Source organism: the organism of the source record quoted next, unplaced genomic scaffold, assembly GCF_019419815.1.
Source record: "Pyrus x bretschneideri cultivar Hongxiangsu unplaced genomic scaffold, Pyrus_bretschneideri_v1 Contig1, whole genome shotgun sequence".
Lineage (NCBI taxonomy): Eukaryota > Viridiplantae > Streptophyta > Magnoliopsida > Rosales > Rosaceae > Pyrus > Pyrus x bretschneideri.
The window spans coordinates 13,294,473-13,314,129 of record NW_025999390.1 but is presented as its reverse complement, the minus strand read 5'-3'; the positions used below and the strand labels follow the sequence as shown (position 1 = coordinate 13,314,129).

The window sequence follows — 19,657 nt, the reverse complement described above, 5'->3', positions numbered from 1 at the left end:
TTTTTTTCTAGGGATCCCGTGATTATGACCGTTTATTATACATCGTGCGGTCAGAAATCATTTCAAATTTTTTATTTTGAAATTAAATATAAATAATACCTAATAAAAATTGATGGCACAATGTATGATGAATGGTCACGATCACGAAATCCCTAAGATCCCTATGAAAATAATCCAACGATGATCATTTTCCAAAATTTAGAACCATTATTTTGATTGGATAATGTGAGCATTTTTATATTTTTGGGTTTGATGGAAGCCCATGCCTTAATCCTCATGCAGAATAGAAAAATGCTCCTTTAAGAACGAACTCGGCCCACTGGCCCAGGCGCAGGATTACTATTTTCAGTCCCCTGCTTTCCGCGTTGTTTTGTCACGAATCAAGGTACCATCATCGTACGCCACGTATGCGGATGCTTTCGGCCCTTTCGACCACTAACCTGCACGTGGCAGGACATGAATTCCGCACCATGCATAATTCCTCAAATCGAGATTTCTCGAGAAAATGGAATTGAGATTCTCACTGGATTTTACGCTTGCCTACATATTGAGCAATTTAGACGGTTAAAGAGAAATATATTTAGGCATTTGAGAGAGAAACTGCTTGTGAAATGAGCTGAAAATTTAGAAATCAAATTCAAATTGAGCGGTCTAATTTATTCTATCTGTTAACTTTTTTTTAACAAATAATATTATCTACATTAATAAAAAAAATAACAAATTTAACAAAGTTCAAACGATATTATCCGTTAAATTTAAAATATCTCTTAATCAGGATAAAAGGACATTTCACCAAATATCCTTATTTTCACACAATATCTGATTGACAACTAAAAAAGTTTAAAAGGACATTTCACCAAAGAGCCTTTTAAGGAGTTGTCTCATTAGAATTACTTTACATTGTAACTTGTTTAATGACTTCTTCTCACTTTTATTGTTATTTGTTTATAAATTAATAACACTACATAATTTATAAAGCGAATTATTATTACCACTTTAAAAATCTTATTTGTCATTTTAAATTTTTTATAATTAGAAAGAAAAATACACTTATAAGAAGTGTAGAATAAGATTTTTAAGGTGTTAATAACAGTTTCCGAAAATAGTCATAAAAAATCAAAGAAAAAAATGCAAAATTACAATTAGAAACGACCAAGTTTTTTAACATGGAAAAAGGTATGAACTTTTATTGTTGTGTGGAAGAAGAGAGACCATTCCATTTAAATAAAGGTTCTAACAAATTGTTGTGTTGTTCTTAAGCACCACCTTCCTTCTTTCCCTCTCCTTCTCTCTCTTTCTCTCCCTCCCTCTCTAAAACTCTGTTTCACAAAAGCAAAAATGTCCAGCGGCGACGACCCTATGGAGGAAACAAATGGGGATTCGTTTCACCAAGCAATGAGGCAACGGTTGAAGGATCGGTCAAAGGTACGACCAAATTCGATTCCTTTTTTGCTTTTTATTGCAGAAATCGTAATTTTGATTTGTGGGCTGTGTTTAGTTTTTCCTTGTTGATTTGGGAACGCTTGGTTTTCCAGAAAGTTGCTCAGACCAAAGAGATTTTGTCGAAACAAGCGGTTCAGACCAGAGAGATCCTTTCAAAGCAGGCTGTGAAGATCGCCAAACAAGCTGAGGAGCATGAAAAGTTCATCAACAAGGTAAGGACTTCAATTTTTATGTGGAACCAATTTCGTGTGATTGAATTTTGATTCAATAATATATATTATATTTGCGTCTTTCTGTGAAGTGAATGTATTGGGTTTGTTAATTTTTGTGTTGGGAATTTATGATATAAGTTGGTTCTTTCGTGATTTAGGTGACGCATTTTGTGGGGGTTCTCAGTTTCGGTGGATTTTGCTTCCTCTTAGGAGCAAGTAAGGTTTCCTGATTGATCAAATGGTTGTAATAGTTGCTGTTTTGAGAAAAGCAATTACATTTGATTTTGCTTACATTTTTTTTTTTTTCTTTTAACAGGACCGCAAGATACGCGATATGTATATTGCTTGTTCTATTTCATCTTTGTTCCTCTTCGTTGGATATACTATCGGTTCAAGAAATGGCATTACTACCTTTTGGTAAGCTTTGCTATTTCTTCTTGTTTTCTTTAAATGCATCCGTTTATTCAATTAATGTATCTAGACCTCTAGTAGTGAATTAAAGTATTTTAGTAAATTGTTACCGCATGTGGATAAACAGGGTATTGGTCGTATACATTGGACGAGAGTGGTAACCATTCTTGTAAAACAATTAAATCATAGGGGCGGGGTGGTTTTGCCATCTCGAATACATATTTCGACTTGATAGGGGTTCCAAGATAACAAAGTGTAGTGGCAAAAATGTTGGTTGTGTTCTAAGTTCTAACTGATTTTGTTCTTCTCTCTTTATTATTGTGTTACCTACATTGACAAAGAAGAATAAATACATCATAAAAAGTTGGAGATAAGAGAGGAAGCAACTGTTTGTTTGAAATTAAAATTAGTGGTCTAGCGTTACACTAGTTCCATGTCCTAATAGATGGTAGAAAGAATTTTTATGGTGCTTCTAACCTAATGTGTACAATTGAAAGCTTGGTGGAACTTTTTCAATATTTCGTAGAAAATCGTCATACTCCTATCATCCTTCACTTATGTACATTTTACTTTTCTTTGGATTAATTATGATGAAAACTGAGGAAGTAATGTACTTGTTTGTATGTTCTAGGACTTTTGCTACTATGCCAACACGATATTTTTGGTTGACCTGCTTCTTTATCCAAGGAACGAAAAGTTTTTCATGGTTTGCTTCTCATTTGCTGAGGTAAGCAAGAACTCATTAGTTACTTTGCTTTGTGATGAAGTGACTATTCACTTGTACAATTGTTTATTCATTCAAATTTGCAACCAGGGGCCGTTAGCATGGGCATTGATTGTTTGGCGTTGTAGCTTGGTTTTTAGTTCTCTTGACAAACTTGTTAGTGTCCTCATACATCTTTTACCTGGTGAGTCAATTCTTTCCTTACATGTTCTTATGAAGTACCTTTGAGACAATTTTGTAATGATTAAATTGTTATCTTTTTTTGTTGGAAAATTAATACCATGGCTCCAAATTGTTATAAATTAATAGGTAAAAAATTGCCTAAAACAGTTCTCTTGTGCTGTAGCATGTCCACGGAACTGCACATATCTAAAGATCAGAGAGCTTTTTGTGGTGATTATATGGTCTCAAATAGATTTTAAAAATGTAGATCTAACCAGATTAGTTGATCATGCCTTGGTTGTGGCCAACGTAGTAAATGTATTTAACGATAGTCTTTAGCACAGATAGTAGTAAACTCCTTGAATGGTTAAGTATGTATTTTAGTTCGGCAGTCGGGGCCTGCAAGTGAAACCTCCAAATCATAGTTTAGTACAATAAATGTCCGAGCTTCTCCTAAAAGTTTATGTTGCGTACTCTGTAGTGAATATGACACAATAGGTTTATTTCAGGGTTAGTTTTCTTCACTATTCGATGGTGGGATCCAGCAACTTTTGCAGCAATGCATCCGGAAGGAACTTCTCGCAGAGCTTCATGGCCTTACGTAGAAAATAAATCCTACCTTTGGGTATGGCTCTTTTGGGTGCCCTTGTTTGCTTACACCCTCTGGCAGGCTTTGTATTTTCTCATTGTCAATGTTCTACGTCGACAAAGGCTGTTGAGAGATCCCGAAGTCATGACTTCTTACAGGTTTTTACCACCTCTCTCCTCATCATCCCTTGCATTTTGGTTCTCCTCTTTCGTTTTCCCCGATTCTGATGTCATTTTCAACAGGGAGCTCTCAAAGAAGGCACAGAAAGCAAACAATGTATGGTGGCGCTTGAGCGGTTTGCTTGGGGATCAGAATCGCTTGCTCATGTACACTCTACTCCAAGCCGTATTTACTGTGGCAACAATGGCGCTCACGGTCCCTATCTTCTTGTCGTATGAACTGCACATTATCTTCCAAATGCTCAAGGTTTCCGCATCTGTGTGGAACGGAGGTAGTTTCTTGCTGGAGGTAATGCCGAGGCAAGTGATCCTCAAGGAGAAGAAGAAATCGGAAGTGCAGCCAACAGAGACTCGGGGAGATCAACCATCGGATTATGATCAAAGGACACACAATTCAGTCGAGGCATCCCCAAGTCCTCCGAACTAGTAGGCTACGTAATTTGTAAACTTCTGTCATGAAAAGTTACGCGTGTTTTGTTAATTTTTATGTTCGTAGAACTTAGCTTTTATTTGTAGAAGGTTAATATTTGTTTTGCAGACAGATGGGAAATGATTTGTTTGTTTGTGTACAAATTCCGAGCAAGAACCCTAGCTATTTATCTCTACTACTTACCTTCTCAGCTCTTCATTCCTTTCCTTAGTTTTTCTTTGTGGTTCCTCTAAATTCTACGTTTGTTTAAGGACACTAATTCTACTAATTTATTGGTTTAGTGGCAAATTACCTCCAATGATTACAAGGTATTGAAGATTGAGCTCGATTCTTGTTTTTCCATTTTATTTTCTCACAAGTATATATAACTATTTACTGTTCAGTTTAAATCTGCAATTGAAGTGGATGCTCAGTCATGGATTTTAGACCTACTCACCAAGGAATTTTAGACCTACTCACCAAGGAAATTCGAACTTGGGTGCGAGAGGAAAATAATTATTTTAATTCCCGACTTTCAACAAGTTAACTGACACAAGGAACAAAAACAAATACAACAACAAAATCTTATCCCACCACATCATTGTATGAATTCTAAACGTCACTGCACTCGGTTTTGCAATCAAAACGATATGGCCCGTTAAAATCCATATAATCAAATAGCCTCAAATCCAAATATCAAATCGACGAGGGACGAGTGGTAATTGCTCATTCCAACTCCTCCATTAAAATATTATACTACAGTAAAATATCATTCCTGTCCACTTATAATTAAGAAGTCTTTAAGTTCGAATTTCATAAAAAACGAGTCCATAACCAATTTATTCACCACACCCCTTCAGTGTCAATAAATTGTTGCATAAAAAAATATACAGAGCTTTTGAGTTCTTACAAGTCGTTAAAATAACGAATAATTGAAATGAATTTCCAAGAAACGACGGCTACCAAACAAAATAAAAGTCCAATACATTTATATTCTGTAATCTTGTTAATTCCATCTAGTATTACAAGTAATAAAACCGAAACATTACACCACTTAATTACAAATTGCTTCCACAAACAACAAATGATGGCCTACAAATCCACTCAAAAAACGGGCAGACGACCTTTAACCCAACAAACAAGAAGCTACCGTGCGCCGATGCCCGTTTCCAGGCACGTCGTCACATAAATTGTGACACGGCAACCTACGAAAAATACCCTCGTGTTGACAAAACTTGAGGGAAAGAATGAACTGACTCAGCCATCAAAACCAAGATTGATAGCATGAGCAGATAAAACAAGCACTGTACACAAAAGGATGACGATTACAATGAAACTGTATGCACAGGTTTCAGCATATCAATGGACTCGCTATGTGTCTTTCGATATAACCATGAAACCTGATTAGAGTTGAGAGACCATGATCACGAACATCAGTCAGACCGAGGGAGTAAGAAGCCAAACCCAGAGTTTTCACGAATCAACGGTGGAGGTTCAATGTCGGTTATGTCTACTTGTTGCATTGACTTTGAGATGTCGTCCACCGAGAATGGTATGCTGCATAAAAATTCATACAACATAAGCAAAAAGATAAAAAAACTCCAGATGGATAACCAAACACAAAATACCACTGTAATTTAGGGATAACAAATATCAGTACCTTGAGTCGTCATCTAACAGGAAAGAGCTGCTCACAGCATTGTTGGAGTCCTCAGTCATTAGAACTCTCATGCTTGAAATAACCTGCATCGTTGGGGAAGAATTTCAGATTACCAAAAGCGAGGACACAAGTCAAAAGTTACGTACTTTATAAAATACTAGACAGAGTACAGTATTTTGGTGCCATTTGAGGTCAACTTACATCTGACGAAACACTGTGTGTACCGTACTTGTCATCCCAGTACATTGTACTGATCCTGTATAACTGCTGTATGCTAAGCACCTGACGAAGAAACGAGCAATAACATCAGAATGAAGGAAACATGCAAGGAAAAGAAAAAGGTCCAATGTAAAAATGAGTGACTCGAAGAAGAGGCACGCACCGGGCACAGTTCTTTTGTTATTTCATTCAAGGTCTTCTTTGGTTTCTGATGTATAACCTGAAATTTTCAGAAAATCAGTCAGCAAATTGTGCAATAGTGAGAATTACCATTTGCTGCAATTTAAAGACCATAGAAACGAATTTTACAAGGAATCCAACAGCCTGCCTAATATGCTTCAGTTCATCCCAAGCTGAGCCTGCGTACTGTTGACAAAGAAGGTTTAATGAAAAGACATGAGAGTGTCAACAAAAAAAGGATAAAAACATGAAAGAATGCATAAAATATAGTTCCAAGCGTTGCATGGTTCTTACTTCCTCGCCTGCCCCGTAGCACCACTGTTCTAATTCGGCCAAACCCGCTTTTACATACTCCCCATTACTGAATGAACAACACTCGCGCCGCAAAAGAAGACTGCAGAGAATGATTAGATTAAATGCCACAAGGCCTTTAAACAAAGTGGTGGGTGGAAAAAGGGGTGGGGGACAAAGGCCACAGAGAGGAAGAGGACTGATAGGATCTACCTATTGAATAGCTGGACATTGATGAATGAAAATATCTGAGTGAACACCTTGCGCACCAAGAAGGGAGGCACCTGCAAATATGCCAAACAATACAAGAATAAAGTACTGTTCACAAGAAAAGTAATTACAAATCTTTACGCTCTATGGGGAACTACAGAACTCACATAATTTGCTTTCATTGTCTTCAAACAACTGTCCAAGCTTTTCACAATGCTTTGCCAATGAGCAATTAAAGCTTGCTGAGCGACAGCATTAGCTTGGGCACGTCCTTTCACTAAACTTGCCCGTGATGTCCTGGGGGCCTGCATAGTACAAAAAAGAGAAATCAATCAAAATTTTCTGTTGTCCAAGTTGGTATCTACAATGCCAACGCAAATTTTCAATTCACCTATTATTAGCAAATTCAGACACAATTCCTTCTTTTCTTTTCTTTCTTATCTTACATATGGCTATGGATTCTATAAACATCAGAAAACATGCTTTTGTTCACAGAAAAAGTTAACAGCCACCTGGATACAGAATCCGAGTAATGGTGATATCTCCTTCTTCAAATTGTCTCTTATCATTCCATATATCTTCTCAAGGAAGGCAGTAAGCTGCTGCTTAAACAATAATGCAGGATACTTGGCCTCAACTTGCCGTAAGTCATCCAGTCTACCAAGTCCTCGACCAGTAATAAATGAGAGCCCCCCACTTTGAGGAGAAGCCCGTAATCCCTATGAAGACAAGGGTAAAGATGAAGATTGGTAGAAAAACAAGGATAAATACAATACGAAACAAAAAACTTCTTAAATTAGAAGATTAAGTAAATGTAAATGCTTCGTACCTGAGACATCCTTCCAAAAAGAGATGCTGATGACGTTCTCCGCCGTTGTGGTGTCAAGCTAGCTGCTCCACTTGCCTTAAGTGTGTGTTGGAGCAACAATAATAAAGTTGAGGTATTGGATAACCAATAAGCTAATACGTCATTATTATCCAGGACCTGCAGTACGTAAAACCACTTGTAACATGTTAAAGAGTATTCAAAACTTGTTCTGATATGTATTAAAGAAGGTACGTCAAAGTTTGGACTAACAGGCTGTGATTTTTAAAACCACCAAGAGTTACCTCTATAGCTGAAGCTATTGTTTGAATTACACGGTCGAAAATTCCAGTCCTTTCCACTTCAAAGGACCTCCAGTGAAGAAGACATTTGTATATGACACAAGCAGCAATTGGTCTTCCCCCAAAAAAACCCAAATCTTGTGATATGCATTTGACCAGCAAGTCCTGGTTCTCCTGAAAACAAGAGGATCACGGTAAACTAATTACAAACGGAAAAAGAAAAACCAAGGCATCAGGGCATGCCAATAGCCACTTACCAGCTGCTTTTCATTTAGAGATTTCTGTGGTTTTTCCTCTGACTCAGGTTCACGTGCATTTGGTAGGGCAAGAGTCATTTCCTGAAGCATATAGCAAACAGTAAGCAATACAAATAAAACAAATAGTTTCTTATCCCCTAGAGATTTGCAAAATGTTCATTCATAAAAGCAATGACATACACATACCGATGTGACCTTGGATTCTCCATTTAGATGATTCCCATTCTCTGATGTCCTCTGCGAATTTCAAGGAACACTTAACCAGTGAGCTTAAATGACAACGCAAATAAATGCAGAATGAGTAATGATCCTAAATTCAATAGATACCTGAATAATCACCGTCTTTGATCTTGATGATAGAGACTTTCCAGTCGGTGACATAGTCAATGCTTGTTGACGAAGTACTTGATTTTCCGACTCTGTGTTAGAAAGTTTCTCCTCTAGCCTGATATGGAGAATAAATCAACTCCAATAAATATGACTTCACAGAAAAGCACTGTTATGCCACAGAGAGAGGGAGAAAGACGAAACAAAGGAGGGCACAATTCAAGACAAGAGAGGCAGAGGGAATAGTGTGTATCAAGATAAAAATTGATTGCAGGTTAAAGAGACTGATTCGTAAATGTAAAGGGGTAAAAGGAAAAAATAAATGTAAAATTGAGTGAAGATTGGCATGAGGGTTAAGGAACTGTTCTGCCATCTAAGTTGAGCTCTTTTTACCGTAATATTCTTCCAAATTATCTTTGGGACCTCTTTATATGCGTTTGTTCCCAAAAACATTTTCTATCTTTTTCCTTTTAAATCAGGTGAAAAATAAAAAACCTCAAGCAAAAACGTGAGTAGTAATTTTAAAAGAGGCAGAGAGGAAAAATAAATGTAAAAGTGAGTGAAGGGTGGACAACGACCAATGAAATGTACTTGCATTTGAACCAGCTAGGCATGAAGGGAAAATCTCGAGCAAGCCAGGTGTATGAAGCATAATCATTATTATAACATCCTAGAAACCTGACAATTCCATGATCACAAGTGTTTACAAACCTCTGTACAGATTCCTGAAGCTGATCCATTTTCCTGCATGAATCTTCAAATTGTTTGACCAGCTCTGCATTTCTAGCCTCAGCATCAATAGAAGCTTTCCTTGCCTCTTCCGCTGCCTGTCTTTCTGAGAGCAACAAGGCCTGTAGATTTCAATGCCTCTTTAAGTCAGCACATCACACTAGTTCAAATTTCAGGTCAAGCTTGGTCCTTCGGGTTTTATTTCTAGTTTAAGTTTTAAGGTTTGACCTTTTAACAAAGTATTGCACATGATATAACTAGAACAACTTTTAAGCAAAAGAACATAAGCTTAACAAAACTCAAGTAAAAAATACAGGCCAAATAGATCAGGCTTCAAGCTAACCCAGCCAGCTGGCAGTCCTAAACCTAAAATGCAAAACCAGTTGCATTTTAAATATGGCTGTCTGCATTACAGAGACATGACCTCCACTGTATACAGCAATCATCAGGATCAAGTTTCAACTATTATTTGTCTTGTTTCAGTTGAAAATGCATTTTTGTTATTGCTATGGTTATGCGTTAACTGCTAAATCCCACGGGAGAAGATAATTCATTGACATCAGATAGCAATTATCATCCAAGTTAGAGTGCCCACCTTCAAACTCTCCACCTCAGCTGATAACGAGTCGATTTTTTCAGTGTCTTGAAGTATAACAGGAGTCTCCTTAATGACAGGAGGTGCTTCTTTAATAGCTTTCTCGAGTTCTTCTCGTTCTCTAATTGCTCTGGCATTTGCCTCTTGTATTTGTATTTGCATTGCATGCAAAGCTTCTTGCAACTTAGCAGTTTCTTGGGCTTTTTCCTCTTCTAAATCAGTCTGCATTTTAACTCATAATACATTAATTTAGGTGCTATTAAATGATCTAGTTTCTCTCACAAACCAACAACACCAACCATACTGGTATTAAACATAAACATATATTACCCTTAATCGCTTCTCAAGTTGTAAGCGCCATGTAAGTTCTTCCACACGCTTTTCTAGTTTGTCTTTAGCTTCTTTTAGGGCCCCCGTTTCTCTTGCAGCCTGAATAGATTTAAACCACAATGTAATTGGTATGATGCTTTACATCTTCCTACAGAAACAAATCATGTTAAGGAGTGAATTCAAACCATTTTGAGATTTCTGAGCTCTCTCCGGGCAACCCTACGCCTCCACCCACACTGAGTATATAAAGCAGCTTTCTGGAGACTCCTATAATAAGAATACGCTATGTGGCCACGCAAACGAGTCTGGAAGCAATCAACAAGAATGATCGATCAATATTAATTTCTCTGAAACAAGATGCATGAACAAAAAGATAGATGTTTCTAGATTTCCTTATGAAATTTCGAAAGAACACAGTAAGAATATGAATGATAATAGCACCTGGAGAAGAATCGCAGCCTTAGTTTGCTTTCTGAATCTGAATTCATTTCGAGCAGTCATTGCCCTCAACCCTGTCTGTATTGTGATTGCAGACAATCGTACTGTCAAGTACGATTTCCTGGCAATGTATCGTCGGAAATCTTTCTGTATCTTGACAGCTGCTGCTTGTTGTCGAAGCTGCTCAAATATCTCACGAGCATATGTTCCTGATTATTTTTATAAAAACCAAGAATATAGTTATAATCTGGAATACCAATGGGTTGAAACAACCAATTAATATAATGTGAGCGAGGCCAAAGGATATTATTTAAATGACAATATGATGGTACCTCTCACATATGATTGCAATTGAATGGCAGCTTTGCGTATTGCAAAGAACTCTTTGCGTGCAACATATGTACGAATTTGCCTTTGTATAGTTCTGGCTGCATTTCCAAGTACCTCTGCTCTCCTTGCATCCAACTCAGCCATCTGACCAGCTCTTAGAAAGACCTTTGTCTTGCCTATCTGCCAAGGCGTTGAACAAAATGATTATCAGACAATAGGTACATAACTACATATACAAAATGCTTGGCAAAATATGAAAAATCAAGCGAAATATGCAGACAATAACAGCATACTTATAGAAAGTTCAAACAGGTTACACAAGCATCATCTAGATGATAGCACTAGGACCTAAGAAAAAGTGAACGCATTGCAGAAAGCTATTAGCCTACTAGGGACAGCTGATGGGAATGGATAGTCAGGTTTCCCTGTCAAACTCCTTTTAGGACAGGGATGTCAAGCCTACAACCTGGGTTGATGCAGTAATGACCTCATTTCAAGCTGGCATTGTTCAACGATAAGCTTGGGCACAAAATATAGAGTGTATAAGGGTCGTACTACCCAAGTCTGCTTAACTGACATAGCTAAGTAACATTGTCAATGAAGATAAAAACTTGAATCACCTGATAACCAGTCAATCCCAGTTTATCCAGGATCATTTGACATGCAACCTTGTCCTCGCAGCTGTTCAGGCAAAAGTAAAAACAATTGAACAACATTTCTGATGAAAATGAAAGCTATAAATAAATATAAATATATATCCATCTTTCACCTGGCGTAAAAATGTGTACTTACTTTCCTTCCAAAACTTCAGGAGCAAGAACACCAAAGCGGAGAAGAAACTCATAAAATGTACGTCGGGTAGGATATCCAGCGCAGCTGATCCTAATTGCCTCAAGAACACCCTGAAGCAAATAATAATTACTGGTTTAAGCCACCCAGAAACACAGGAATTCCGATGATAATTTTTGGTTATGCAGTAGAATTTAAGCACAAGAGGAATTTATAGGCAGCTCATACTCACACCACAGCGTAATTGTTGTATGATGTTAAAGTTCTCAAAAATGGCAGGCTTGAGGACACTGTTCGGCTTCACACATCTGATATAGTGAGGTTCTGTTGAATTCAAGGTCTCCATCAAAGATTGTAGTTGTAACTGCATTTTGAAGAAGATAATCTCAGTTGTTGCTCCATAATAAAAAGTTTTCAATAGTCTAACATGTTAAGAGACTTAGCCGAACATTAAATTTAATCTAAATGCGTTCTGTACAGACAATTCCATACATGGTGTCTTGCAACAGACTCAGTGCTCCATAAAGTGACTTAGAAAGTACATAGTGCTCAATAAATCAAACTTTTGGGTGTTATCTGAGACAATTTTGCAATGTGAAGGATAAGAATTCGCTCCTGGTTTAGACTTATGGTGTTCCTCCCACTCCCTATCATAAATTTAAATCTAAAATGTCATTACTAATTTGATAAAAAAAAAATAAATAAATAATAAAATAAACTATAATCCACACATAAGACGCTGTAGGGTACTAGATCCAAATAATACCTTGAAGCGTGATCCAATGGATGAAAACTTAGATGACTTGGATGATTCCTCTGGAAGTGGAGGAAATAGCCCTGCCACAAAAGAGCATTTGGAGGCTGCCAACAGATCCTGGTGCTCTGCAACCACATAATCTTTGTTTTTATCAAGGAACTGATCAGCCAGGTAAGTTACCTGAAAATGGTTGATGAACGTTTAGCAAAAATAACAATAATATATAGAGGTACTGGACATGCATAATGGCCCAAACATGTATACCTCCCCTGCATAGTGAGATATGGTAAAGCTAGTGCGAGAAAGCTTCGGTTTGATAAACCGCTTGTTTTTTGTAAATGTCTGGTATAACTTCTGAGCGAATGTTTCATGTGTGGATTTAGGAAACATACTGCAAAGCCACAAACAAACATAAGTCCAACCAAAAGAGAGAATTTAAACAATTCAGACTAGAGCGAGTTAACTAGAGCGCTTGAGTACAATTGTTCATAAAAATGAAAATTAGAGGATAAAAAAACAAAAACCTAGAGCGAGTTAACTTCTAATGAACATAAGAATTCAGAATCCATCAACTTTATCAAAATTTTGCAGGAGTAAAGATTATCTACATACCAGGCTTCATCTAAAAGTGCAATTATCCCTCCAGGTTTCTGGAAAGAGAACAGAAAAAATAAAAGATTAATCAAAAACTCAAGTGAAATGGAATGTAAAAACCATAGACTTCTATTATTCTTTCAGTTGAAGGACTTTCACATAATGAGTTTGTAATCATGTAAACTATAGTAGCCATTCCGGATAATAAACAAGAACACAGCAAGTAACAATCTGTCACCTTTTCAATCAGATCCAATACATCTTGGTTATCAACAAACTCGATGTAGCTCCAATTGATTTCTTGTTTTGTATATTCTTCCTGTTCCATCTTAAAGACATGCTGCAACATGCAATTACATAAAAGATTTTGATTAAGACTGAACCAAACTATTATCATAAGATTAGGAAGTGAGAACTATGCCAAAAGTTTCCAACCTGATTGAAATGTTGTTGCAACTTCTCATTTGTGAAATTGATACAGAACTGCTCAAAACTATTGAAAAGGAAACTTGTCAGCTGCAAGACCAGATCTTACATTGTAAACAATTTTTGAAGTTGAAAGTTTACCTATTGAACTTAAAGCTCTCAAACCCATAAATATCAAGAACGCCAATCAATGCCTTTGAGTTTGGATCTTGACCAATTGAGAAGTTAATTTTCTCCACAAGCCTGTTACATTAGAGCAAATTTAACGTGAGAACCAAACACAGTGGTTAGAAAACATGCGTTTGGTACTATATGACAACAAATGTTCACAGCTGAACATGAATGGAGTCAATGGACACAACAAACACGTACAAATAGAACCACTGTAAGGAAGTTGCATTACCAGTCAAACAAACGTGAATAAACAGTTTTGGCTAAGGCATCTCTGCTAGCCAATGCAGAAACAGGGTCAAGAGTCCTTGTGATGATTTCTTCTGGTGTTACCATTACACGTTTAATGAGAGCATCTTCCAAACTCTTAGGATCACACCTACAATAATAATTGATGTGTCACAGTGTAATAAAAAAACTATAAATGAGATTCAAAATGCATCGATGCAGAAATGATAAAAGGAGCATACTTAAGCAACTCAGCTGTCGTATTCAGATGGAATCTAGACTTCTCATCCTTAATGACAGAAGAGTCAATTTCCTCTCCTTTTGCAAATTCAACATTGCCAAGATGCAGAATTGCAGCTACTACCATAAAGATTGCGTCCTGGAAAAGAAGATTATTATCGAACTGAATGTAACATCACACAATCTATCTTAGCACATATGAGAACACCGACCTGCTCTTCCTCACTCATCCCAACTATATCCATAGCCCTTCGGGTTGCAAGATATTCTTCACCGTCATCTATTCCATCCAGCTCATAACAACTGGATTGATTCAAGTAATGGAATTGTTTGGGGTCTCCCAACTTAAATTTATCTCTCTCCTGAAAGTATTTTAAGAAACAACAATAAATTGTAACTAACCATCACACGTATAGCACATCAAAACACATGACGATTGGTGAGGTGTGTGCAAACATTCAATGTCAAGTACATTTAAATACCTCAGGTGGTGAAGCACAAAGAAGGTAAAAGCAATGATAGTTTCTTTCAGGATCTGAGATTTGGCAAACTCGAGACCTTTCAAGCAAATAAGTCCTTATAGCTGCCCCTGAGATCCTCCCATTCTTGTCAAATTGAATCTCCACGAATTTACCAAACCGACTGCAATTTGCAAACAGAATAGACATTGAGAGAGTAAAATGTGAAAAGGGAAAGATGTACACCAAACTTCCTTGGCATCAGATGTTGTATAATTTATGTATCAAAATGATGCAGGCTTGAGTGGCTGACCAACACAGATTTTACCCAACCAGAATAAAGCATCCAGTCAGAGTGTTTTTATCGTCTCAAGACAATCTCTCTTCTATTAGCAATAAAATACAGTACTGCTAGATATATATTATATTAATATCTTGCATTTCTTCTTGGACATTTTCCATCATTCATTTGACAGTTCAAATGGAAGATGTGGGAACCGAATTTACACTACAATCCATCTGGCCTTGGTGAAACCATGATTCGACTTTTCAAGCTCGGGAATGAAAATACTCACCTGGAGTTGTTGTTTCTGACAGTTTTAGCATTTCCAAATGCTTCAAGAACTGGGTTGGACTGTTAACAATCAACCAGAAAATTAATTCAGATAACAATATTCCTCCCATTTGAACATATAAACAATAGTAAATTTTCAAAATAATATAGAGGAACCACAATCTGAAGACAGAACACAGTTTCATCATACTTCTAGAACTTGCTGTTCAACTGTCCGCCCTTCTACACCAGATCGACCTCCAAGGTATGCAAGATATCGCATAAGCATCTTTGTCGTCTCTGTTTTACCAGCACCACTCTCTCCACTAACCAGAATTGAATTGCTTTTTCCCTCGTTGATCATTGCTCTGTCATATAAAATACTCATAAAAACATGACGGGAAGAAATGTGGGGGAACTGAGAACATAATATTACGCCTGACACCATTTATTTAAGTTACCTGTATGCAACATCTGCAATTGCAAAAACATGAGGGCTTAACTCCCCAAATTGGGCTCCTTTATATTGTTCCATCATATGTATGTCATACAAATGTGGTAACCTTTGAAACGGATTTACTGCAATCAAAATATTTCCAGTGTATGTCTGGAAAGATATACAAGGACAATACAATACGACCGTTAAAAACTTTTCATTTCAACTTAAAAGTTCCTTGAGCACTACGAACATAGAAATCTTTGTATCTTACATATATTTCATTGAGTTCATATCTGGCTGCCAAATTATTCAGAACTCCTGGTTCATGCAAATATGACAGCTTTGTCATGTCATCTACACCTCCAGGAGGAGCTTCAGTATCCTCAGGAAAGACTTTTGAGATATTTGAAACAACCTGCGACCAGATTCTCAGTTAGTGAACATTATAATACCTGGCATGCAGTATATCATGATTAGTTATACATCAAATTTCCACATTCAAATTTGATCATCTAAAAAACCAATTTCATTTGAAAAGAGAAGTTTCCAGTGTAACAAAAACATATTTCTCATAACAACATACGAGTAAATACATTAAGTATGGCTCACCGTTTTCCCATTTTTGGTACGTATGTGAACTTCTTCACCATTAATTCGGAAAACTTCTCCACCAATCCATGCTTCCTTTGGGTCTTCAACCCAGACATGAGAACCTACAATAATGTTAACTGGTGGAGCCTGCAAACACAACCACGTTAGACAAGGAAAGATAAAATGAATACAAGAAATAATTACTGGCACACAACCTACAGATTTCCAAAACACAAGAAACTATCGTTCACAAACAGCATATCGATGAAAATGAAACATTAGTCAAGAAAACTATTTTCTCGCTCAAATTTAAGATTTTATAAAATGAAAGAAGTGTTTTAGTAACTACTCTCTATCACAATGGAATAAGGTAAATAGGAATTCAATCCGAGAGTAGACCTTATACAAGTGAGTTTATCAATTATAGGTAGTTCGACTATAAATAACACCAATTATACAAAGTATTTTATCAACAATTGTTGAAATGCACCTTGAAAATTCAGCTTTAAAGCTGAATCAAAAAACACAATGGCTATAAAATTCTTTAGAAGACAAATTGTGAGTCAAAATTCATACTAATATCATATACTGGTGGCCGGCAAAATCCATAAAGAAATGTAACAGGGCCTGGACATAAATCTAACTGCACAGCATGGTTGCGCTCATTGCATACCAGGATTATGAAGCGCTTAAACAAAATTAAACAGTAAATCAAGAATAAAAAAATTGTTCACTGATTTCAAACCCACAGAAGACCATGACATAAAAGGAAACTAAAACAAGAAATACAACTATAAACCAGTAGACGACAGTTTACAATTACAGCAACATTGCTACAGATACCCTTCTAACATCTTCAACCTCCATTTCAATATTTGACTTAGTGTTGACTATGAAGCCACATCCAGAGTTGGTACAACTAACCACACTACTTCCGAAAGCTCCATTTCTGATATATATTGAGAGGCCGTGAACAACTATTATGCATGAAAGTTGCCATGTCAATGAACATCCTTTTAGTGCAAAATCCTTCTAGTATGACGGAGGCCAACCAAGTCCTTAGTAATTGACTGAAATGGACCACTATCCTCTCATTAATTTCAGAAACTACCTTGCCACATCATTCTGTATGGAATTAGATCCTTTTATATATGGTAAGTAAATTATTCCCTACCCAATATCTACTTCACATATCACGCGATTGCGCATATGACTAAACTCAGTAGAATCTATCAAGTAAAATTGGATTGTTTGAACCACAATGCCTCTACTAGACAATCTTAACGCCATTAGCATCTAAATCCCAACAATAATCCGTTTCATCTCTTTTACTCGTTCCTCTTGTAGCAGCCATAGCTACCGATGCATATTGGTGGAATTTGAATTTCGCAAACCCTTCTCGCATCACAACCAATAAAAGTTGACAAACAAAAAATTAAACATCTTTTGTGCCTGATTGTTGCAAATTTATTGTCTTTCCAATTCACTTGAGCTACAAAACTAAAAACCACACAATCAATCCGGAGCCTCGGCTAATCGAACTTCAGCTAATTAAGCTAACCAACAATTTCGCTAACCAAAAAACTAAATCAAAATTAAACTTGCATAATCAGACTTCAGCTAAGCTAATCATATAAATCAAACTAATAAACCATTTCACATATTTCTTTCAAGTTACCATATCGATTTCACCGAACGATCTCCTCCGCTATGACATCCGACACGGAACCGAGCCAAACACCAACTGACTCGGCGAGTCAGATCGGAGCGAACCGGACCGCAAGCTTTGGACTTTCAGCCGCAATTCAGATAAACAAATTTGAATTGGCGCTGGAGAAGACGATAATGGGAAGCGAACAAAGCGGAAGAGAAAAATTTCGGCCCCTTTTTCGAACCTTTTTTTTCGATTTTGTTTTGTTTCTCTCTCTAGAAATTGAGGTATGGAAGATTGTATACGAAAAAGATTTGAAAGCTACTGTCTATGTCTCTCTCTTAAGTTTTTGAGTCCTCTCTCTCTCTATACAAGTTTTTGAAGTTGTGTGCTCTGTTGTTGCTTGCTGCTGTGCGTTTCGGACAGTTGAGATTATTTTTCTTTTATTTTTCTTTTTTTTAACTGGTCTCGCAGCTGGGGTCCTAGGGAGAGAAGGGAAGAAATGCTTTGTGAGCTCCACAAGCATTGGCTTTCGGCCCTACAACCGACAGATTAGAGCTATATTTTAGCGCAAAACAAATGAAAATCTATGTTTTTGGGTGGACATTTCTTGTTAATTACGGAAAAAAAACCCTTCTTCATTTTAGATTTATTTTTTTCTTCCGACTCTGGTTAAACACTCATGTGCAGGCTCCAAAAGTACGTTAACGAACTGTTATTTGCATTGATTGTAACGTCTATCGTTTAGACCACACAGATCTGATAAACACCTCTTATCATCAAGTGATGAAGCATAGAGTTTGTTGTAAGGGCAACATGGAGCGTGTGTAATATGGAGAGCATTTGGTTGTATTGAGAATGAACAACACCGTGGTTCAAAATTACATCAGACACAGCGATGACGATCGATACTTTTGACCAGACTATATTTTTTCGTTGAAAAAGGTGAAGAGTTCACAAATGGAAATAGTGAAAGGTAATGACATATATGTTTGGTATAAAATGATCAAATTACGGTTATTATAAATTGTAAACGAATAGACGAATGAAATTCACAATTATCATGAAGTATGAACTTTTGCAATATTATGTGAGAATAATGAAACGTATTTGAAATCTTCGTAATTCTTTATTGAAAACTTGACTAATTTGTACAAAAGCCAATTTGAGCAACTCCATTAAACTATAGACTTTCCACAAAATAATGAGACCCTTGGTGATCAAAATTCAAATACATTTATATCACAATAGTCTATAGAGGTTAAACTGGATGTTCCGAAGGGTAATTCGGGAAAAGAAAAAGTAGTTTTCGACCAAAATATTCTTAGGAAGAGAATTACGTTTTACGACACGACAATCCGATATCCTCTTACCTTTCGCTGGCGCTTGAATTTTGTATTGAAGCTATATACTTGGGTGGGAGTAAAGTTCCGGTGTAAACACTTGGACGGTATGCTTTGTCAGTGGATCGCCAACTTGGAAAGAAAAAAGAAAAAAAATTGATCAAAAACCAAATTATAAATTAGAGCAAGACTTACTTTTAATTATACTTTTTGAACTTAATTTTAATATCATTTTTCTTTTTGTAACTCAAAATTCGTTCTACTTTATCTTTTATAATTTATTTTGATCACATTTTACCTTTTGAAATTGAAAAGTCGTCTTTTTAAATCTCAAGATCCGTTCCACAATGCCTTAAATCTGTTAATTTCTTATGTAAGTTTGATTTGGGTACACTAGGCTAACCAATTTCTTTTTTATTTTTTTACCTCTTCAATAACAATTTCTGATTATTGAATGCTAACGTATAATGGAGATTTATAATCAAATTTATTGCATATGTGACATAGTCTTATCAAGTATGAGGTCTTACATATGTTTCAAGATGGGACCTATGAGTTTTAAGGTGAAGAGAGTCCACAAAGAGGTACACATATTGAGTTTCAAAGGGTAAAGTG

General features: G+C 36.5%; 2 protein-coding genes across 3 annotated transcripts; one reads left to right on the top strand and one right to left on the bottom strand.

The window, feature by feature from the left end:
• Window positions 1–1,243: 1,243 nt before the first annotated feature.
• LOC103932559 (glycerophosphocholine acyltransferase 1) lies at window positions 1,244–4,325 on the top strand. Its single transcript, XM_009342188.3, has 8 exons — window positions 1,244–1,425; window positions 1,536–1,655; window positions 1,814–1,871; window positions 1,972–2,072; window positions 2,698–2,793; window positions 2,881–2,974; window positions 3,462–3,699; window positions 3,784–4,325. The coding sequence occupies exons 1-8, from the start codon at window positions 1,339–1,341 to the stop codon at window positions 4,145–4,147; spliced, it is 1,158 nt and encodes a 385-aa protein (XP_009340463.2). The 5' UTR covers window positions 1,244–1,338; the 3' UTR covers window positions 4,148–4,325.
• Window positions 4,326–5,098: 773 nt separating this feature from the next.
• LOC103932560 (myosin-17) lies at window positions 5,099–18,050 on the bottom strand. Of its 2 annotated transcripts, none has more exons than XM_048587277.1 (39): window positions 17,727–18,050; window positions 16,067–16,195; window positions 15,729–15,872; window positions 15,480–15,625; window positions 15,230–15,386; window positions 15,041–15,099; window positions 14,490–14,649; window positions 14,220–14,369; window positions 14,010–14,146; window positions 13,772–13,918; window positions 13,510–13,611; window positions 13,378–13,435; window positions 13,181–13,282; window positions 12,961–12,998; window positions 12,613–12,739; window positions 12,358–12,528; window positions 11,824–11,955; window positions 11,595–11,704; window positions 11,423–11,483; window positions 10,805–10,982; window positions 10,476–10,681; window positions 10,220–10,339; window positions 10,035–10,133; window positions 9,705–9,926; window positions 9,092–9,231; window positions 8,381–8,498; window positions 8,240–8,290; window positions 8,054–8,134; window positions 7,800–7,970; window positions 7,519–7,689; window positions 7,202–7,408; window positions 6,857–6,994; window positions 6,693–6,763; window positions 6,483–6,582; window positions 6,318–6,374; window positions 6,172–6,228; window positions 5,991–6,071; window positions 5,790–5,872; window positions 5,099–5,686 (listed from the first exon to the last, which is right to left on the bottom strand). In XM_048587277.1, the coding sequence occupies exons 1-39, from the start codon at window positions 17,727–17,729 to the stop codon at window positions 5,563–5,565; spliced, it is 4,608 nt and encodes a 1,535-aa protein (XP_048443234.1). In that variant the 5' UTR covers window positions 17,730–18,050; the 3' UTR covers window positions 5,099–5,562. The 2 variants fall into 2 exon arrangements, with proteins under 2 accessions (XP_048443234.1, XP_009340465.2); XM_009342190.3 differs by having other exon boundaries at window positions 7,519–7,674.
• Between the last annotated feature and the right edge of the window lie 1,607 nt (window positions 18,051–19,657).